Source organism: Tenrec ecaudatus, chromosome 15, assembly GCF_050624435.1.
Source record: "Tenrec ecaudatus isolate mTenEca1 chromosome 15, mTenEca1.hap1, whole genome shotgun sequence".
Taxonomy (NCBI): domain Eukaryota; kingdom Metazoa; phylum Chordata; class Mammalia; order Afrosoricida; family Tenrecidae; genus Tenrec; species Tenrec ecaudatus.
This window is the reverse complement of record NC_134544.1, coordinates 19,595,425-19,618,523: the sequence shown is the minus strand read 5'-3', so window position 1 is coordinate 19,618,523 and position 23,099 is coordinate 19,595,425. Positions and strand designations below refer to the sequence as shown.

Sequence of the window (23,099 nt, the reverse complement as noted above, 5' to 3'; positions counted from 1 at the left end):
CACCATGGATGTGTTTGCTTTTTTGCCAGTGTCAGTGCACGGCACTGATGAATTTAGAAACCACTCACTATGATGAGGGAGTCTAAAAAAGTTCATGGAAAAATGGCATTCAAAGAGCATGGAATCTCTCCTCGAGCTCGGAAGTCCCCGTGTGCGTTATGATGTCACTTCCTTTGATGTGGACTCAGGTGCCCGCAGGTATATCCATCATTACTCTTCACCATCAGTGCAAATTGGCACGATGAAAAGGTCAAATAACAGTCAACATTTTTATGAAAATAGTTTTACTCTCATTGACCTCCTGGAGGAACAGAAGGGCCCCCAAGGAGCCTGTGAAAATGTTTTTCTTCTTTGTTAAAACTCTTCTGGCGTGTGCCTTAGGAGCCCTGGTGTGCACTGGTTACGTATTGGGCTGCTTGCAGTAAGGTCAGCAGTTCAAAACCACCAGCTTCTCTGCAGGAGAAAGACGAGGCTTTCTCCTCCTGTAAGGAGTTACAGTCCCGGAACCCCACAGAGGCAGTTCTACCCTGTCTTAAAAGGTTGCTGTGAATCAGAAATGACTCGATGGCAGTTACTGTGATTTTGTGTTTTAATTTACTGTCGGCCTCATTCCCATATCCAACAGCCTCTGCCTTTCTTAGGATCCAGCACCTGGTGTGCCACCTCAGGCATGTCGGTAGTCTTCGCGTTTTTCCTCCGTGAAATGAGGGCTTTCTCGTGGAGCTTATGGTAAGCTTCAACTCTATCCATGCTTTAAAAAGTGAGAAGCCACTTATCAGAGAGAGACCCCGGCCCCAAAGCGTACATTGTTTCCACAGGCACCGCCAACGCCGAGTGAATGAAACCCTCTATTCCACGCTATGTAGACTCTCACAAGTGAGTCACTGCTTCATTTCTCACATTGCCCTGTGTTTCATGTTTCCTGTTCCTCTGCCGAGACTATTCGGAAGGCACTCTCAGGCAGCCCTGCACAGGACGCCGCAGCCTCGTTAAGCTCAGTCTCGTGGGCTTCTCGGTAGCTTTTCAACAGACAGAACGCGTGGTCAGGCAGGACCGAACATGCAAGGAATCAGCATATAAGCCCCTCTCATATGCTGCAATTGGGTACATTTTAGTCATAGTGTGGTAGGATTTATGTGACGGGAAGATTTCGTATGGTTTTGCTGGTTGAGCTGATTCCTTTAGTTGACCTTTGTTCTAGGGCATTTTCAGATGTTTTTCCATAAAGATGTGCTTTCTATTCAGAAAGGTTCACTCACTTGTGTTCTCTAAGTAAATAGATATCTTACAAACAGTTTTCATTAAAGTACATTAAAACGGTGGTCTACCGTGCAGTCTTTTGAAAGATGGAGCTCTGTCCCTTTCCGTGCAAAGTGTGCAGTGTGGAGTCTGTTCCTGGCGCGGAGGAGTTGGTTCAAACTCACGGCAAACCCTGTGGGACAGTAGGAACGGCCCCTGAGGTTTCCGAGACTAGTCTTTGTGGGAGCAGACAACCTCCTCTTTCTCCCAGGGAGCTGCCGGTGGGTTGGGACCCCTGACAATTTGGTTAGCACCCACCACTTAACTGGCTGTGCCATCAGGGCACCCACTGGAAAAGCGTGGAGGTACAGTTTAAAGTGCACCTCATAGCGTGACAGAAGTGACGCATGAAGACCTGCGCACACACGGCCCTGTGCCTGTTGGAAGGACGTGCGCAGCCAACGGGCCCTTGGTGGAAGGTACCGGGCAGAGGGAGGCAGCGCCGGGGCTCAAGGAGACGGTTCATCTCACAGGTGCCTCTCCCCCAGTACTCCCCATGTTGTGTTTTCTTTTTTTTTTTTCTTTTTTTTTATTATTTTAACAATTTATTGGGGCTCATACAATTCTTTTCACAGTTCATACATATACATACATCAATTGTATAAAGCACATCTGTACAGTCTTTGCCCATGTTGCGTTTTCACGCGGAGAGTGCGTGGCTTTCAACTTACAAATATGGTGGAATAATTCAAATGAGGAAACGAAGTGGATGAGGAGGAAGATCGTACGCTCCATGAGGCAGAACTCATGTAAGTGGAGGTGGCGTGGCTGGGGCAAGCTTTCCTGGGCACTTTGAGAGGGAATTTAAGTTGTCGAATTCAAAATGGAGTCTCCAATATGTAAACCCCACCCAACTTACAATTTAAAAAGAATTTTTTAAGTAATCCTTCAGAAAACATTAATACTAACCCAAATAAACTTTTAAAAATTCAATGTGAAATAACGATTTAAACTTTAGAGCAGAGCAGAGAAAGACAATCTCTAGACAGAAAAGTGAAAGGTCTGTATTTTCCGAGATAATTCACTTTTTCTTAAGCGTTGCTATGATGTAGACAGACTGATTGATTTTCCTTTGCAAGGGAAAAGCCGAATCAACGTAGCTCATCCTAAGTGGGCACTGAGCACCCAGTGAGGAGTGCACGGTGTCTACCTGAGTGCAGGCATGAGCTCATTTTCTGAAAAAACTTCTTCTGACCTGTGGTTTGGTTTTTTTAATCCAATATGGTGATAACACTAATGGGATTTAAACCAGCTTCTACCCCAATTCCAGTAAAATTCCGTAGTTACCATTGTACAGTATACTTTTGAGAATAAAGATAGATGTTGCTCACGGACTTGTATGAACGAAATTCATCTAAAACCTTTCTAGTCATTTTTCCACTCCCCAAAATATCCCAGGGGCCTGGTGGAGGAGTGGGCTGTGCATTGAGCTGCTGACCACAAGGTCATGGGTTCAAACCCACTAGCTGCTTTGCAGGAGAAGGCTGAGACTGTCTGTTCCTGTAAAGATTTAAAGTTTCAAAAGCCCAACGGAGCAGTCCTACTCTGTCCTGTCGGGTCCCGCTGGGCTGGCGTTGACTGGATGGTAGTAGGAAAGTGAGGGGACACTTTGCACAGTTGGCTTGCTGTTGGTCTTAGAGTTCTTTATTAGAAAACCACCACCACCGAGTTCTAGAACGGAGCATCTAGCAGTAAAATAGCCAAACAGATGCACTTAAAAGATGCGATATAAATTAAGAAAAATAACACTATCAGTTTGTAGCGTTGCTATGAGTCGGAATTGGCGGTGAGTTTGGTGTGGTGACTACTGACACGGTAGCTTATATGTTGGGCTACTGACTGTAAGGTCAGCAGTTCGAGCCCACCAGCTGCTCTCGGGAAAAAATGTGAAGTTTTCTCTTCTGTAAAGATGCAAACCCTGTGAAACCCACCGCGCAGCTGTGCTCTGCCTTGTGGAACCATGGTCAGAAACTTGATGGCAGTTAGTAAAATAGGAGGCTTGATAACACCTGATCAAGCACTCTTTAAAGGCAAGTAGGCACTAGCGCCCCAGTGGGGGAGTGAGTTACACATTGGTCCGAGACCACCAGCTGCTGCTTGGGAGAAAGACAGCTCTCTCCCGTCAACAGTGTCAAACTCACAGGGCAGTTCTGCCCTGTCCTGTCGGTCATAGGAGTCGGAATCAACTAGATGGCAGTGATATTTTGAGGTCAGTCTTGAACAATGGCTTGAACAATGGGCTCAAACATAATACTTGTGAGGATGGCCCAGGACCAGGAGGTGTTGGATCCTGTTGTACATCAGGTCACTATGAGTCAGTATTGGACAGAACCAACTCTACACCTACAGCAGCACCATCCAACTTTAAAGTGGGCATGTGCTTTGACCCAGCACCTTGCTTTGGGTGATCTGTCCTACCAGAACACCCACCTAAACGTACAAGGATCCATGCACGAGAGTGCCCACCAGAAAAGGGGGTGGTTGAACAAGGGAACATGCTTCCCAAAGTGTGTATTGGTATGAGATGCTGTTCTGTGAGATATTGGTGTGTGTGGGGGGTGGTCAGGGGGGAGTAAAGTATGAAGTAATACAGGCACTGTGGTGGCAATTTTGCATTAGAGTTAGAAACAGCTCTCAGAAAGCCCACCTGGAGCTAGCAATCCTTAGCCTTGCTGACAGAGGGGTGTGAGAGGACGGGTGCTTCCGGCTGAAGGTACATCAGATGGCCGCCGAGTCACTGATCAGTACATGACTTACAAAAGAAGAAAGATTTTGAAACACTTAAAAGTGCAATGATTAGAATTTCTAAAAGCAACTCTACATAAGCTCATAACACGTTGGATGACTTATGACAGCATATTTACAAATACTCAGGATAGGGTTTGATCATAGGAATCTGTAAATATTACCTCTAAGTGGTTAGTGACTCATACATGCACATGTGGTTCTGCCTCGGTGACCCCATGGACACCGGAGTGCAACCCTGCCTGGCTCTGGTTCCTAAGTGTGAGCGGGAGCACACTTACCTGTTTGTGGGTATTTTAAGGTAGTTGTCCTCCACACCATTTTTTACATACATGGCGTTCATGCCTAGCTGGAGGCTGGATTAAGCTAAGACTGTGTCTTAAGGTATTTGAATGCTCAAGGATTCCATCTCCTGGAGTAGGGTAGCATCCTAAGGCCGTGGCACCTTGCCAAATTTATAGTCTACAGCAAAGGATTCCAAACTTACTTGGCCAGCCACCCCCTTTTAAAAAAATGTTAACTGGTGGCCCCTGCCCTGCCAGTTAACAACTTAAGTACCGTCGTGTCCATAGTGAAGTATAGACATCTGCTCTCACGCCCCCTTGGATGGTTCTGGTTAGTGCCTCCCAGGGTGTGGGCATTGCCCACTTTGGGAAATGCTATTCTAGGACATGATTCTAGAGGTCCCTGGCTTTCTTCCAAATCATATTGCTGCTGAGAATTGCACGTTTCCTTCTCGTTTCTTATCCACATTTTAAATTTCACACAAGTTTTCTTTTGTCTGGTTTTCATAAAAGATAAAGCCCATCAATTGAGACCTATTAAACCCAGAGCCATCGAGTTAATCCCAGTGGATAGCCTCTGAAACAGGAGTGCTGAGACTATAAATCTTTATATGGGACCAGCTAGCTCGATCTTTGCCCCACAGAGTGGCTGGTAAGTTTGGATCGTTGATCTTGCAATTAGCAGCCCAGCCTTTATTCCACAGTGCCACCAGGGCTCCACCAGTTGCAGGAAGACTAAATAAAGAGTCTTTAAACCAAGTTAATGAGCTAGAGGTCCTGTCTTCCCAGCTAGACACACTGACAAGCATAATGTTCAGGGCCAGTGAGTCCTTAGTTAACAATTGTGTTTGAAACCCTAAACCACTCCCTTGTGGAATATTCCGGGTAACTCCTGAACACTTGAAGTAAAAAAATACAGGTGAGAAGAAATGGAGCATCTCCTACCCGTTCCCAATAATCACTTGTCGTGTTTAATAGCAAACTGTTATTTACTAGGGAGAAAGACGGGGCTTTCGACTCTTAAAAAGAGTTAGTTTGTCTTGGAAATTCCTGGGGCGGTTCTTTCCAGGCTGTAGGATTGCTGAGCCCACATCAACTCGATGGCAGTGAGTTTTATGAGTTGGTAAGGAGCCTTGGTAGTGCCGGGGTCAGACTCCTTCACAGTGCACCATTGAAGGCCCACCAGTTTGCTTCTCCAGAGAAAGACTTTTACAGCCTCGGAGCCCCAGAAGTAACAGTTCTGCTCTGCCCATGGTGTCACTAAGAGCTGGAATTGACGCAGTGGCAGTGAGGTGCTGATGGATGTTGGTGAGTGCTCCCTAAAGCAGGATCCCACACTTGGCATCGTGCAGCATCCTCCTCCAGCTCGCGTGCACAGCCTGGTCTCTTGCTCTTGGAAACACATTTGAGAAATGGTCAAGGGACAGCATGCTAGTTTTGGGTTGATGTGTTTTTTTGCCCAACTTTTAAGACAGGTTTTTGTTTGTTTCATGGCTCATCTCCATTATTGAGGCCCTATAAAATATTTATTCTTTGAAAATCCATATTCAGCAGCATTTCTGTACTCATCACTGAAGGAAAAGTACAGTGTTTTAAACTTCTTGCCCTCTGCTATTTGGGTCTGTAGTTATGGATTTATGCATTCTGCTGAGGTTTTGTGCTAAGCAGTAAGAATAAAGCAGTGAATAAGACAAAGTCCCCCATGGAGGAAAATACCAATTAATTTTAAAATATACATATATAGTCTGTACTATCTTAGTAGTCAAGAGGAGAGTAAAGGAAAATAAAATAGGATAATGAGCGGAAGAGTAATGATTGTTGAGTCACTGCAATTAAGGTGACCCATAAAGGCCTCTGTCAAGAAGCCCGGTTGACAACAGTGGGTTACCCATTTTGTTGCTATCCTCGAGTTCAGACGTTCGAAATCACCAGCCATTCAGCAGGAGAAAGATGAGGCTTTCCGCTCTTGTAAAGATTTACTGTCTTGGAAACTCGGAGGCAATTGTACCCTGTCCTGTAGGGTGGCTGAGTTGGAATCAACCCCGTGGCAGTGAGTGTTCTCATGGTAGCCTTGGAACAGAGGCCTGCCTGTGGGTGTGCGCCCTGTAGGAAATCCGTGGCAAGTGAAATCTCCCTCTAATGAGGTGTTCTGGGCACACGTAGGAGAGCAGTCCGAGAGCAAGGTGACCAGGAGTGGGGACGTGCAGCCTGAGCAATAGTGGGCCCGGATCCTGGAGCGGCCTTCAGGGACAGCTGTGAGAGGAAGGGGAGCTAACTGACGGCAGCATGTGGACATGTCACTGACTCTCACTCTGGGGTGATGGCAGCCCCGGCATGAGATACGTATTTATATCACAGCCTGCTTCCGCTTTGTTCTCCTGGACAACAAAGTTACAGGCATGGTCGACATGTGCTCTCGGACATTGCCAGGTTCTTGCCCAAGAAATGCTGCACAGGTGACAGGTAAATGCAACAAAGTGTTGAAGCCTGAGATACTATTTCCAGAAGGCTCGTCATACATGATCCTTATAACTCTTACACACACACACACACACACTATTTAAAGCCACAGTGGGCTATCACCTCCAATCACTTGATACCTTGGAGAGTAGCACCAAGTATGTGCTGCTTATTGTCCTTATTCTTAAGCCTCCAGGTGGGGAAGTGGGCCCAGGAGAAGAGCGGTCTAGGGGTCTGGTGGGCTCTGGACAGGAGATCAGGGGATGCTCAGCCGACAGTGGTACCCTGCAGCCAGTCCCCATAGAGTCTACTAGTGAAGTGACAGCAAAATCCTCCCCGTCCCGCCCCGCCCCGCCCCGCCCTCGTCTAGGAGGCCTCTGAGGGAGGAATGAGAAGTTCAGCACGAACCCCCGCTCCCTCCCGATATAAACATGCCACAGTCCTCGGCTGTCCAGAGTTCCTGAAGCTCTTGTTTATAAGTATTAGTCTAGCAGAAAATGACAAAGATGAAAAATGGCAGACCTGTAATATATGTCCTTTCAGGCAGACTAAAGATTTGATACCAAGAATAGATTTGATCTTTCTTCCCATAAATAATGGTATTGGTAGATGATATAGAAGGATGAGGTTGATCTCCAAAGTCTAGAAAATGGGACACGTAATACATAACCTTTTACCACTGTTTTATTTTAAAGGGTTTTTTTTGGTGGGGGGGGGGCGCTATCGATGCATTAAAAAAATATATATATATATATATAAATGTTTGAAGTATAGCTATTAAGTCCTTGTAAAGTTTAGTATGAGATAAAAAAAGACCTCTGGAAATTTTATTTTTCTATGATCATTACTCATCACACAATAAGTATGTGTTGTGTGTGTCAGGTCCTATATAGCTGTGTTACTGTAATAAGATTTAAATGCTGTATGTGCTGTAGCTACAAGTATAAACATAGCTATACTTGTACTTAGACTCTGGAAATTCATGGAAAACCCTAATATGCAATTGAGAGGAAGCGGAGGCTCTCTGCTACTGCTGGACAGAGGGCCAAAGCTTTGGACCCTCCACAAGGTCACTCTGAGTTCCAGTCAACTCCACAGCGATGGGTTGAAATGCTCAGTATTAAATGCTTTTCAACTCTCTACATTGTTAGTTTCAAGTATGTTAAATGTAGAATGTAGACTTCCCCTTTCCACCAAGTTGGAATGGACTTCAAGGCCATGAGTTGGGTTGGGCACTGAGGTGTAGAGTAAGAGAGAGAAACATGGAGAAGTTAACTGCTTGCTAAAAACCCTTACTTCCTAAGGGAGGTGTCCTGTGTCTCATGACTGCTCTGTACCCTTCCTTCCTCCAACCAGTATTCTCGTGCGAAAGGGAGACTGAAGCGTAGCAGCATCTAGCAGGACATTTCCGCACGGGCTCTTCCGCGTGTTGAAAAAGCATTCATCTGTCGGGCAAGTGGAAGGGGTTGGAGACTGGGGAAGGTTTAGGGTCAGGACAGAATGGTTTATGTTTCATGGTCGTAACAAAGACAATGGAAAACAGTGGTGTGTGTTCTGAATTGGTCAAGTGTGTGTTGGCGCCATCACATCTAACAATAACTTGCTTTTGTCAAGTCGCTGACATTGATTGACATCCCTTCTCTCTCGCCTCACTCTTTCTTACCAGAAATTCAGAAGGGCCTTCCCAGGGCCCAATAGATGTTCTCTGTACTACCTTTAAAGGCATTTTTCTAGCTTTTTAAAAAATCATCTTTAGCATTACCTGTGAGCCCCCTCCCCATTTTTAAAAAGTAGTAACAAAAAGTTAGGCTCCCCGTGTGAAATCCGAAGGGAGAAGCCAAGGTCGCCATAGCATGTCGTGCAGGCTGCCTGTGCCTCTGGGCAGTGGGCACAAACCATCACAGTAGGACTAAGACATGGGCAGGGACACTTGAAGCTCGGGTGGTGATGTAAAATCATACGTGTTTACCCGTCTACTAGCTATACGGGTACCCTCCCACATCCCAGCCATATCGTTTTAAAATCAGTGTGACAACACTCAAATCAGGAATTCAGACACTTAATCCAGTCGTGAAAACTGAAAACAAGGGGAGCTAATTTTGTAAACAAATATCTTCACCTTCAAACCATTCTCCTTAAATCTTAATTTTATGTAATGCACCCTAAGCACCAAACACGCTTATTAAAACTGCTTATCATCATGGCAGTCATTTAGATTAACTGGTAAATGTAAGGAATTAGCGGGATAGCTTATTTTCTAGTGGCTAACTTTCTGGTTTCTTTCTTAATTATGGATATGAAATTAAGCATAAAATTTATGTGACAGTTTTATGACTGTTCTACTAGAAAGTGTATTTAATTTCTTAATAGTACAGTAAGGCAGGAGATCATAATTAGATGGGCGATCTGGGCGCTTTTGTCTTTTTCGCTTCTGCTCAAGTTGAAATTGCGCGGTCTTTGCAGTAATGAAGCTGAGCGCCCTCACAGCCAACCCTTTGGTATTTGGTCTTTCTCATTTCAAGACCTCAAAGAACGCTAGCCATTAGGAAGTGTGTTTTCTATTGAAAACAATTGTCAAAAGACCTAAATGGTACATTAAAATAGTTTTTCTTTCCATTAATTCTAAGAATTACCAAAAATGAAACCTTTTTAAAAAACTTGTAATATGTTTGCTGCCAATTTAGTCATTGAAAAATTTCCCAGAGCTGCCTTTACACTGTGAAAGGTGCTGTGACCCCCACCACCACCACCACCACCACATCTCCCCATGCGTCATCTCACCTACTTTGTGTTAAACTGTTCCATGCAGGTTCTACATGGTCAGCTATTATGAGCGGAATCACAGAATCGCGGTTGGAGCTCGCCATGGTTCAGTGGCCCTGTACGACATCCGGACTGGAAAATGCCAGGTAAATAAATCATTGTGACTTCCACTCCATAAAGGGGGGAAGTTCCTGAAAGGAGAGAGAGACCTAGCACGTCACCACTTGACACGCTGAGCTGCTGGGACATTGTGGACGATGCTAAAGGGATCAATAGTTTAATGAAGGACTGGGAGACTCTGGAGCCCCCTCGCGTCTCTATTCCCTGCGACTGGAGCGCTGGCCCGGATTGGTTAATAACAGCCCGGAGTGAGGGTATTCTGTGTACAAACTGCTTTACATACACCCACCCTGTTTTAAAGCAAAATGCTTACATGTTTTGGTTCCACGTTTTCCGCATGAAGTTCGAGGATACATTTTGATGAGTGGAAATTGGTTTTCTAACTACTGATTCAAGTGAAATGCTTGTAGACCGTCATCTAGCCAGGTCTCATCAGCAAAGAAGAGATCTTCACAGTAGCGTTTATGGTGGCGCCCCAAAAAGAAATTAGTGTTCCACTTGCAGTAAGAACCCCTCTAAAAATGCCAACCGTGCTTTCCTCACTGATTCACAAAACCGCCAGTTACCTATAGACGGGGTAAGTCTTATCCCTCCTCTAGAGCTGGACATGGAAACTTAGAGACTTGCCATCTGTTTCCCAACCTCATGCTGCTAGTTGGTAGCAAACCTAAAACTAGGCCCTGCTGTGATCATGGAAACTTGATAATGCTCCTGGGTAAGTGCCTCCAAGTCATGACTTCCTGTGTCTTATTGTAGCAGGTTAATATGTGCAGCTATATTATTGTGAAAGGACATGAAGAAATGGCTACGTGTGCCAACTCTCGTAGATTGAATAAGTATGGATTTTCCTAAAGCTTTCCTGCCCTCTCTGCATGAAAGAGTTCAAAGAGCTGGTGACAGCGGTTGGGGCTGAAAAGTTCCGGGTCGGACAAGGTGAGGGGCAGCGTGAGAAAGGCCCGCATGCCTCCAAGGGCAGGGCTTCCCAGAGCCGTGGCCTGGGAGTGCACATCTCCCAGGGGCAGAGCGTGCACCATTGGCCACCTGTATTTAACTACTGGAGTTTGTTTGTGCGTGTGATTTTATTTAAGACGTTAACTGTTCCGTTGCTCTGAACTCCCAGCAATGAAACCACTGTGAATACTCATTTAAAAATTAACTTGCATGCTGTTTGTAACATTCTCTCATAAGAGAGACAGCATTTTCATAATCTTTTGTCAGCACAGTGTACAAAGATTTGGGGCACATGACTACTAGCAGGCTTGAAGGACATGAACCACAAACACCTTGAAGGAAAAACAGGCAGGCAGAAGAGAGAGGAGGAGCAGAGGGAGGGAGGGAAAGAAGAAACCAAAGGCTTTTACAGATTCTTTAAGTTAAAAAAAAAAGACTACCTTCTCAGACAAGACACCCAGAGAGCCGGGAGGCATTCATCAGCACAGTAAGAGAAACAGTAGCCATTAAGAATTCACGAGAAGTGCCATGCTGGACCTAAGTATGCACTTCTGTCCATTGTTCTCTCTTTGCACTGAGAGCCCTGGTGGTGCAGTGGGTCATGTGTCGGGTGCTAACTAACCACAGGGTCAGCAGTTGGAAGCCACCAACTCTCAAGGGAGTCAGATGGGACTTTCTGTTCCCATAAGGATTTATAGCATTGGAACCCAGAGGGGCAGTTCTCCTCTGTCCCATAGGGTCTCTGTGAGTCAGGGGCTTCTGTGAAGCATCTTCACACTGTGTATAAAACAGTGTTTTGAACACCTTATTTCTTGTTCATGGACTTTCTTGGGATACACTTATCAATCAGACATTCTTAACACAAACTTGTCATTCGTGAGCCATTTGAGTTTCTGTACAAGGTTCAGTACCGATAGACATGTTAGTGTCCCAGTGCCTCTTCTACCCGAGCTGCTTACTTTTGCACCACAAAAGTGTCAACCCCTAGCTTCCCGTTCTATGCGACAGGGAGGGCCACCTGCTCTCTCTTCATTCAGAATGTCAAAACAAATCTAAATCTCCATAGTCCACCCTTTTTTTTAAGGATCATTTTATTGGGGGCTCGTACATCAATCCATGCATCAATTGTGTCAAGTATATTTGTATGTATGTTGCCAACATTTTTTTCTGAACATTGACATTCTATCTGAGCCCTTGGTATCACCTCCTCTTTTTACCTTCCCTTTCCCCCTCCCACTCTCATGACCCCTTGATAAATTATAAATTACTATTTTCATATTTGACACCAACCACTCTCTCCCACTCCCCCTAGGTTTCTTCCTCCCTCCTCTCCCCACCTTCCCCCTACTCTCCTGGAACGTAACTCCCATTTCTTTTCCAGAGGGGTTTATCTGGCCTGGATTTCGTGTGTCATGATCTATTATCTGTACTTGTGCACTTGCTCCAGCCTAGCCCGCAGTGGAAGGCAGGGCTGGGGTCATGATAGTGGGGGGTGAGGAAGCCTCAAGGAACCAGAGGAATATTGTGTGTTTCATTGGTGCTGTACTGCGCCCTGATTGATCCTTCCCTTCCTTGTGACGCTTCTGGGAGGGGATATCCCATTTTCTACAGATGGGTTGGGGGTCTCTGCCCCGACCTCCCTCGTTCACAACAATATCCACAATCCATCTTGGGCTGCTTTTGCCTCAGTTGTCAGTTGTATTCGGTGACAGTGAACTCTGAAGGGGCCCTTGGACACAGCAGAATGGCATGCCACCTGGCCTTGTCCCTCTGCGTCCCTTGGTCTGCTGCAGCCACTGCATGGGGACTCCTCTTCAAGCCCGGCATTGGACAATAGGCTATTGTGATCCATCGGGTTTCCATTGGCTAATTTTTCATTTAGTTTTTAGAAATTTTAACAGTTTTATTGACATTCAATTATATATCACACAGTTCAGTAATCTAACCATATTAAAAAGACTTGTGTAATCATCACCACAATCAATTTTAGAACATTTCTTCTTTCTTGTACTCATTATTACCTCTCCATTTACCTCCATCCTCTCCTGCCATAACCCCAAGAAACTAGTAACCTAGTTTCTGCCTCCATAGATTTGCTTATCCTAGATTTCAGACAGAGAAAAAACATTTTAAAAAGCAAAAACAAACTTAACAATAACAAACTAGAAAAACCTCGGTTGAAAAGATAGCAGAAAATAACAAAACTAGAACAAATTTAAAATGGGTCAAAAGGAGGACCCAATGATAAGGTGCTAACTTCTAACCTAACAACATCTGCAATAATCCACTTTCCAATCAGATTCTGCCTGATAACAAGGCTGTTCACATCTCTAGTCATGGGTCTGAAGGGATTCCCTGGAGACTTCACCAGGTAGGGAATCCTGCAAATGGATTTTGGACTTTCCCTGTCATCCATAGCCTTCTGCAAGTGGGGTACTCATCATTTAATCTCAAGTTCCATTCCCTCCTCCAGTCATGGATTTTATTTACAGACCTTGTATCACACAGGCTGGGCTGAATCTTCTGTGTGGGCTGTGAATGGCGTTCGGGGGTCGGATAAGCAGCATACGACCATGCCTCGCATGAAGACCTTCTGCTGATTCTATTTTTGATTTCTAATTTTATAGCTTTGTGGCTTGAGAAGCTTGATTGTAGGATCTGTTTTTTTGCACTTGTTGAGGCATGATTGATGGCTGAGTATGTGGTCTAATCTTGAGAATGTTCCATCTGTGTCAGAGAAGAACGTGTACTGTGTTCTTGTTGGGTGGAGTGTTCTGCATGTGCCAACAACAAAGTTGTTTTTTCTGTTTGTGTTATTGAGCTCGGTGTCTTTCTTGAATACTTTTTGTTGTTGATGTTCTGTGTTTCCTTGAGAGTGGTGTATTAAAGGAGCTTTCATTAAATGCATATGTGTTTATTATCGTTATGGCTTCCTGAGTTATTATTCCTTTATCATTTTGTAGTGTCTGCTCTTATCTCTTGTTACAGTGTTTGCTTTGAAGCCTATCTTCTAGGAAATTAATATTATCCATGCTTTCTTTTGGTTGCTGTTTTTTTGGTATGCTTTTGTCCAGACTCTGATTTTTAGTCTGTTGATGTAATTGTTTGTGAGATGTGTTTCTTGGAGGCAGCGTATTGATAGATTTTATTCCTGCTAATCTGTCTCTTTATTGGTACATTTAGTCCATTACCATCCAGATTATTGATAGGTACTTATTTGTAACCATCATTTGCTTTCTGTATGTGTGTGTGTGTGTGTGTCGTTTGTATGTATGTTGTCTTTCTTTATTCTTCCTGTGTTGTTTCCTTGTTTTGGGAGTTGCTCTCTGTGTGTTGGTTTTTGTGAGGGATTGTCTTGTATGTTGGTTTCAGGTTGGTGTGTTGTTGGGTTTTGGGCCATACTACTTCATTGAGTACTTTTTGTAGTGGTGACCTTGTTGTGAATTTTTTTAGTTTCTCCTTGTCTGGGAAGACTTTTATTTCTCCATCATATTTGAGTGATAATTTTGCTAGGTACACGATTCTAGGTTGACAGGGGTTTTTTGTTTTCCCCTCCAGTAATCTGTGTCCAGCACTCCTTTGTCTTCATGACTGCATGGTTTCTGCTGAGCAATCAGGTTATTCTGTTTGCTTGCCCTTTTATGTAATTGATCCTTCTTTCTCTGGCTGCTTTTAGAATTTTTTCCTTGTCGTTGATGTTAGGCATCTTGACCACCATATGCCAGGGAGTTTCACTTTGGGGATGATCCTGGCTGGGGTTCCTTTGGCTTCCTGAATAGTTACCTTTCACTCCTGTAGACATTGAGCAATGTTTTCTTGTAGAAGCTCTTGGACTATTCTCCATGTAGATTTTTTTCTTCTTCCTGTTCTGGAATCCCTATAATACGAAGGTTGTTCCTTTTTCTTGTGTCCCACGTTGTTCTCAAGCTTTTCTCAGTCTCCTTTTTTGTTCTTTTTAAGGCTGGAATCTATACCTTTGTCTTCTGACTCACTGATTCAGACTTCCATCTCTTCAATTGTATTTCTCTCTGTTCTTTTATAGCATTGTGCTATTCCTTTATAGTGTTGTTTAATTCTACTCTTGTAGTTGATTTGTGAAACCTCTTTAGAGTTTTACTAGTGGTATTGCTAGCTTTTCTATTTCACTTTTCTCTCCGACTCCTCTTTCAACTGTTGCACAAGTTCAGTCATCATTCTTTTAAGTTCTATCTCTGGCACATCCATAGCCTATTCAGTGTTAGGCATTACATTCAGCTATCTGTTTCTGTTTCTTAGTTTTATGTGCACCGATAGCTTCTGTTGTTTCCTTGACATCGTGGAGTCACTGTTAGGGTGTTAGGGAGGTGGTGTTATTTGGGGGTGGTTAACTCTGTTAGGTGTTGCAATAGATCTGTAGTGGACTGTTTATATAAAGTACTGGGTGGGGGGGCGGGGGGAGGTGTTATATTAGGTGTTAGGGGAGAGAACCAGAAAGTGGGAGAGAGGAAGGAACAATAGGCCCCCAAAAATGTAGTGTTATTTGGTAGATTAAAGGAATGGAAATTAGATTTTTTTAAATGCTTGTTTGCAAAGATGGAGGAATGGGTACTAATATTTGATAGAAAAAATATTTTAGGAAATGTAAGAATATCAGCTCTTGGTTTTATAAGGATGAAAAGGAAAGAAAAGGTTTGACAAGAAAAGAGAAACCAAAAGGTTAATAGCGCTATGAAATAAAACTACATATTTAAAGAAAGGAAAACTTAAAGCAAAGTTTTACAAGTAATACTAGGAAAAATAATACTAGAGAAAGATACAGGGCAGCTGTTAACGTATGTTTGATTGGTCTCTAAGCTTTGCCCCGGAGCTTTGTCTATGTTGTGGGTATTAACTTCTGGGTTGATGGTTGGTGTGTTAAGACACTAGAAAACAAATTAAATTGAGAGTGAAAAAGTAAAGCTATATATGTATGTATGTGTTCCCCCGCCCTCCTCTGCTCCCCCACTCCCTGTCCTTATATACACCTACAAATGAGGAAGTCCTGATTGAGGGTGAATGACAAGAATAGTGCTCAACTTTGTTTTAAGAGGAGTAGGGTATAGGAGTGATAGAACACAGCAACAATAACACCAGCCAAAAGAGCAGCTGGACCCCACACCTTAGTGTGTGTGTGTGGGGGGGGGGATATAGAATCAGGACTGTGTGAAGCAGCAGGCATCTTTTAAGCAGTTGGGGACAGTGTCTCTTAGTATGATGTATTACTACCGTGTGCTATTGTAGGGTGTCAGAGTAGGGTTGAAGCTAAGGCTAGGGGAATCATTTTGGTGTTTGGTATGGCCGCGAGTCCTATATTCTTATGATTTATGTTAATTATCTTCAGAGAACAGACCTCTGGCAAATCAGGTCAAAGAGGTTGGGTTCGCTCTTTCAGATGCTGGGAGTGACCAAGTGGAAGTAGGGCAAGGGGTCTATACCTACCATCTACTTAGGTGGCCTAGGATGGTGGGATAAAGCAGTGACCTACTCAGTAAAGCAAATGGCTTATGTGATTGGCTTGGGGTGCTGGCCAGGGCCTAGGGTCATAGGACAGCTTAGTACAGTGGTTCACAATCTTCCCAATGCTGCAACCCTTTCATACAGTTCCTCATGTTGTGGTGACTCCCCAGCCATAAAATTATTTTCGTTGCTACTTAATCACTGTAATTTTGCTACTGTTATGGATTGGGTGACCTCTGTGAAGGGTTGTGACCCATAGGTTTTGAATCATTGGCTTAGTAGTTAGCTAGGTACGTGCCTGATGAGCAGCCTCTGAGTGCCTAGGCTTCCAGTCTGTCTCAAGTCTAACCCCCTGGTGTTGCAGTTTCTACTCGTTTTATTATGCTAATACTTTGCTGATGGACCTGGTGTGTGTTGGCTGCCACCCACAGAAGTTGAAAAGGAGAGAGAGAGTTGGAGGAGGGGGGAAGGCCTTCAAATGAGCTGCACCTCAGGGAAACTGAGTTAGTTTTGCTGATTTCGGCTGGAGTTCCCTGGGCTTGTGTGAAGAGTCGGTCTAGTCCCTATTTATTTGGGCTCTTTTGGATGATTGGGGTGACCAAGTGGGCGTGGATGAATGGGTCTCTACTTGCCACCACCTAGTTAGGCTAGGGGGTAGATATATAAAGCCTATGAGAGGGCAGGTTGCTCTTGCAGTTTCTTTTTGTGTTGTTACGCTAATACTTTGTTAGTGGACGAGGTGCGTGTTGGGTGCTACCCAGAGAACATTTTTAAAAATACAAAAAATTATAAATGGCTGTGTTTTTGGGGGTGTTTGAAAATTGGGGGCTATGCCAAACTGCACTTCAGGAAAGGGAGATTAATGTTGTTCAGTGGAGCTGGCACTCCCTGGACCTGTATTTACTGTTTATGCCCACTCCAGGCTGCCAAGTAGATCCGTCCCCATGCGGCTCAGTAGGCTGTGGGAACTCAGCTCAGTAGGCTGTGGGGAGTCAAGCCTGTGGGTGTCTACTGGATTTCTCGGCCTGGACAGAAAGCCAGAGCGATTTATACTTTTATCCTCCCCAGGCTGGTCCTACAGAACTAGGTCCCTGCAGCTCTGCTGCCTCTGCTCAGCCAGGTGAGTGCCCGGGGCCGACAAGAGAAGGGAGTCTTAGCAGCAGATGGTGCTGCTCTTTAATTTTAGTAAATTTGTGTCTACTTTATGCTGATAATCCTGAGGACTGGAGTGTAGGATACCCCGCTCGTGGCTCCCGTGTGCTGTGCTCTGTGGAGTCCCTCCAGTGTGTGTGACTCGGTTGCCATCTTCCACTCACATTGGCTAATTTTTAACCAGGCCTTTCTTCACGCATCTGTAGAGCCCAGAAGATCTGCTGAAACCCCCCATGCACCATGGGTGATCCTGCTGTTACTTCCAACCAGTAAGGCCAAAGCTTTCGGCATCATAGCAATACCCAGCTAATGTAGGACGGCAGACTAACACGTGGTGTAGGGTCAATGTTGTGTGCTGCTTTGAAATAAGCTCACAGCTGAAACAGATTGTGTGCGTTTTGTTGGATTCCGAAACAGTCAGTGTTTCTAGAAGAGAAGTCGGAGCACCATTTTGAACTAGGAATGCAGTAAAGTACCCCTTCAAGACTCTCTCGGACTCTGTCCCATTTTCTAGCATGAGCAAAGACATGAATATGTGACATTTAAAATATAGAAGAGATCGTCAACTCATATGATGGCACAGGTAGCCCCTCAAAGCTGAAGCCCCACTCCTCTGTGGGGAGCACTCTGGTGGAAAAGTGAGAGCAGCACTGCCCTGAGTCTTTGGAGCGAAAATATGATATGTGGGAAATGAAAACAAAATATGCCTTAATTATACATATGTATTTGTAATGTGAGTAGAGTGATACTTTTCATGTCAGAGTTTTCATGCCTAGTGACTTTCTCTAGAGAGAATGGACTGTCTCTTCCACAGTAGCCTAGGGAAGGCTTCTGCCCCGCTTCGTGAGGAGTGAACCTGTATTTCTGTGTGAGGCGTGGCCCAGCTTGCCCTAAGCTAGATGATGGAGGGGAAGTGGAAGCAGAGATTGATTACATGTATAAAACTGGTGACTGTGTGTAGTTGGAAAACCCTGAGACAGCAAGAGGGAAATTCTGGAATGCTGACTTTCCTAGGGAAGGCAATGAGCTTGCCTTTGAGCGCCTTTGAAGCTCCTGCTCTCTGTGTGGGGCTGGATGATTTGGCCTCTGACCTTCAGATGCAGCCCTATGAGGAGACAGGAGAAAGTGGGCTACTGTGTTCACCCCCGTGTGTCTTGGGTCCTAACCTTTGGAGTGGCCTCCAGTCTCCTTGGTGCCAGCGCAGCAGTGTTGGTACGAAGGCAACCCAGAACTCCTCCCAAATCTATCCCCACCCGTCTCCAAGTGCTGCCTACCTTCTCCTTGCCTGGCTTATCTCTATTCTGTAGCCAGCAAGGCCTCACCAGCTGGTTCAGCCATGCTGCTGTCCGAACGCAAACATCTGCCACGCATCATCCTAAACCAAGCAGCAGAGCCGCACATTTCCCAAAGTGGGCGTGGAATATTGTCTCAGTGCCTTCCTTCCTAGCAGGTCTTCCCTCTTCCCCGCTTTCCCTCAACTGTGAAGTCATGCTAAGCACTCTGTACCGGCTCGTTGGAAACATCAGGAAAAGAGATGTCATTTAGTATGCTCTAGGTTTATGAAGTCTGGAACTTTCTAATTGGGAGAGGGTGTGATATTAGGGACCTATACCAGGAAAACATATTTATGAATTTCATGGTGAATACACTTTTAAAGACTTCTTCAATTTTTGTTGTTGTTGTTCCGTCTGTAGTGACTATTCTCCCTGCCTTCCCCTTGCGTGGTATGTGCTGAGTGGTTGACCGTGACCCTCTGCTATGAGCCCCCTGCTCCCCCCTCTACAGAGCAACGGAAACCACTCACACATCACAGGACCCCTTTCCAAACCACGTTAGCTGGGGATCCTTGGACTCAATGTCTCAGTGGAGAAGAACTGAGGCCCCATTTTCTCGAACGCTCTCGCTCCTGGTCTTTCACAGCGTGATCACTGCTGTTGGTGTCTTCCTGCTTTACCTGGAACCAGCTTTCTTAATTTGGTCCGTTGTACCCTGGTGTTAGTTCTCATCACCCAAGCACTCGGAGTACAAATTTCGTTTCTCATCTTTGGCTGCGAATCCATACATTCTTCATGACTCCAATTCCTCTCTGAATAGCGAGATAAATCAGAGTCTATCACCAGGCCTCTCTTAAATTCTAGTCCCATGACTTACAATTATCTGGTAGACATTTCAGTTTGGGCATTGTGCCAAGGTCTCTTATTCAACATGTTGGAAGAAAATCTCCAGCCCCTAATCCCTACCAGCATCCTTTCCTGTTCTACCTGGTTTCTGTCAATAAGACACTGTTCAGACAGCTGGTTCTTCGACCGGACACCATAGGTTCAGATCCTTGCTCCACTTGCTTTTGCCTCTGATTCCTAGGGTGAAGTCATGAGCTCTCTGGGCCTCGGTGTCTTATCTGTAAAATGGAGGCGATAGCTATGACAAGGTGCACAAACATTAAAAGAATACACGTGTGGAAAACTAGTGTTAGCTAGTAGCAGGTGCTCAAAAAATGTTTTCTACCATTCTTATTATTTAATCACAGCTTAATTAAAACAAAACCAGTCACCTTCATCCTGCTCCAGATATGTTATTGTTTTTCCTTGCACTATTTAAATCACATCAATCTTGTAACTAGAAAGAATAAAATATCATCAATAAATTTCAAGATTATATTTAACTGATTTGTCCTTTTATCTGTTTTTAATAACTGTTTCCTCACCCCCACAGTATTGATCTGTATACTGATATTTTATCAGTGAGTTTTGAAAGAATTATGAATATCACTCAATATGTTAGAATCTTTCTGAATAAAGTCGTTAAAAACAGATTTTCAAATCCATTCTCCTCAACTGCCAGCCTTATATGTCAGTTCGGGGGCCCATCTGTTTGTAGGGTTTTTGACAATCTTACATTACACTTGGGCCAGTAGGCTTGTCCTGAGTACTTTGTCACTATGTCCTTGTCCACATCTGAAGCCCCATACACCAGACCACCGCCATCAGGTCGTTCCGGCCCTTCTGACCTCGGAAGGTCTCTGAGCCTGCAGAGCTCCCCGGGAACAGGCAGCCTCGCGTTTCTCCCACGGAGCAGCGGGGTGAACTTCCACCACTGCTAGGAATGTCACATGCTCCTCAATCTTTGTGTACTTACAGGTAGAGATTGTCCCTCATTTTCGAGTTCATTTCAGAATCTTAAAAATCTCACATTCTGATTTTAGCACATTGTCTGAAAATCTATACAGGACTTCCAGTGACCGCTTTGCACAGCTGGACTTGAGTTACCACAGCTCTGTGGCCACTCACACAGTTTCTCAGTGTGCTGCGCGGTGCGGCTTTTCTCGTCTTCCTGTGCGCGGCTTGGAACAATCTCCTTGAGTCGGTTTTTCACCCCTTTGATAGTATTTATTTGCTGTTTTTGCCTGTCCCTTATCAGGGGAAAAATCCACATCCATGAAACAATAGATGATTTGTCTTCAGTTTTTCCTGAAAAGAGCATTTAGATCTCAGATGAGATGTTGGCTCTGAAGTGAGATAAATTGGTAGGAAGTATTAGCTGCATCACTTCTTATTAATCTGTGGCATGGAGGTGACGCCGCAGTGGGTTAGGCGAATGGTCGAGGAGTGCCCATCCTGCATCGTTCTGCCTAGGAGCCCTGGTGGCACACTGGTTAAGCACTTGGCCAGGGACTGAGCAGTCAGGGGTTTGCACTCAGACTTGCGGGGGAGAAAAGACCTGGCAGGCTGCGCTCATCGAAATGGCAGCCTAGGCAACCGTCCTGGGGAGTCCCCCTGTCTTAGAGGGTCCCCGTGTCACAGTCACCTCTGGGGAGCAAAGGGCAGTCCTCGCTGCGATGGTACTCTCGCCATTTCAGTGAAGAAGCCACCACTCAGTGGAAGTACTTGGAGGTCGATGGAAAGTACTTCTTGTGTAGGTGGTTCAGTCCACTGTTACCCAGGCAGACACACACAGGCTTCATGGGCTACTGACTAAGCTGGCAGAGCCCAGACAGGCCCGAGAGGCAAGGCTGCAGGCCTCTCATGCAGTCTGTCGGCCATCATGCAATGAGACCACAGGGAGGGGCTGAGACCACAGGGAGGGGCTCCGACAACAGGGTCGAGGTGACGCGAGACTCATGAGCAGTGGCCACTCTGAGTCAGGGTTAGTTGGGATTCACGTTTCTGTGGAAGAAGACGAAGCCATTGCTTTTAAATGTCATTTGTTTTTGATGAATGTACAGTTCAGAGCATATGCCAATTCAGTAGCTTCTGTACGTACAATTCATCTCGGGGTTCAGCAGCACACTGCCATGCTCACCCTTCTTTACTGCTCTCCCTGTCACTGTGGCCCCTGATCCGCTCGGATCCAGCCAGTCCCTGCGAGCTGAACGCTCAAGGCGGTCTGTCTAGTGTGAAGAGACCCTCGAGCTACCTCGTTCTGCCCTCATGGCCCACACACTTGGCAGTTCCGGCAGGGAAGAACTAAAAACAGCTCTGTCCACCTGTGTGTAGGGGCAGCCAAAGTGTTTTTAGATTAAAAAGAAAAATCCTGACTTGGACATGTACCCACTTCGGCTGACCGTCCTCCTGAAGACTCTTGCAGGGACACCAGTCTTATTACCAGCTGCTTCCATCCATCTTCCTCTGCTGAGTGGCGGGGGACTGGTATGGCTCAAGCAAGACACCAAGAATCTACAGACATCAGACCAACATACAAAGAGATGTTAAAACGTTCGTGGAGAAATGCCATGGTCTTTAATTCCATTTCTCCACAAGCTTTTTGAAGCCCCCTTGGAAGTGACATAGAATCATAACCAGCTGTCAAATAATAGGATGTTACATGTATTCAGGGCTTTACAGTCTGCAGCAGTGGTTCTCAACCTGTGGGTCGCGACCCCTTTGGCGGTCAAATGACCCTTTCACAGGGGTTGCCTGACTCATAACAGTAGCAAAATTACATTGATGAAGTAGCAATGAAAATAATTTTGTGGTTGGGGGGTGGGGTCACCACAACACGAGGAACTGTATGAAAGGGTTGCGGCATTAGGGAAGTTGAGAACCACTGCTCTCAAGGAATCCCTGAGGGCACTGTGGTTACACATTTGGTGGTTCAAAACCACCCCCACCCACCCAGCTGCTCCGTGGGAGAAAGAAAGCTGTGACTGTCTGCTTCTGTACCCATCACCGCCTTGGAGACCCCGGCCGGCTGTGCTACTCTGTCCTATAGGGTCCGTAAGTCAGAGTGAGCGCAATGGCAATGGGATAATTACGGGGCCACTTCATGCTCAGCACAGCCTCAAGAAACGTTAACTATTCTCGTGGACATTTTACGGCTCAACCGCTCGGGGGTGTTAGGCAACCGTGCTTGCGAACCCAGTGTACTTGCTCCAAAGCCGGGAGCAAATGTACCCATGTGTAGCACTGGCCTCTATCAGAACCTGCAGAAATGTCTCCCTGATGTCTGTGGACGGCTCGTTTTTCAGCCAGGTTCACAAGAGCCTTATGGCAGCGACTGCACAAATGCTCCATGAGAAAAGTAAGTCACTCCACCAAGTAGGGACACCCTTTAGCTTTGGCAAATGCTACATCGACCACGCAGAGCCCGCATAGTGGGTGACGAGCTGGGCTGCCAGTCCTCAGGTCAGCAGTTCAAAACCACCAGCCGCTCTGCTCAGCAGGAAAAAGAGTTAGTGTTGGAAACACAAGGGCTGCCCTCGCCTGTCCGATGAAGTCACCGTGAGTTGGCATTGACTTGATGGCAGCAAGTTGCATGAGAAGTTGTCCGCATGTACTTAGTAAATAAAGTTGGATTGCTAACAACATGTTAATGAGCAGCTGAATGCTGATATGTCCTGTTTTATGAAAGGAA

At 45.3% G+C, this 23,099-nt stretch overlaps 1 protein-coding gene across 2 annotated transcripts in view; it reads left to right on the top strand.

Moving 5' to 3' along the window:
* Positions 1-23,099, top strand: part of WDR7 (WD repeat domain 7) — a 363,988-nt gene that overhangs the window by 278,935 nt on the left and 61,954 nt on the right. For both annotated transcript variants that reach the window (XM_075532929.1, XM_075532930.1), the window contains one exon: positions 9,598-9,697. In XM_075532929.1, coding sequence (XP_075389044.1) covers positions 9,598-9,697 — 100 coding nt within the window. The remainder of the gene's footprint in view (positions 1-9,597; positions 9,698-23,099) is intronic.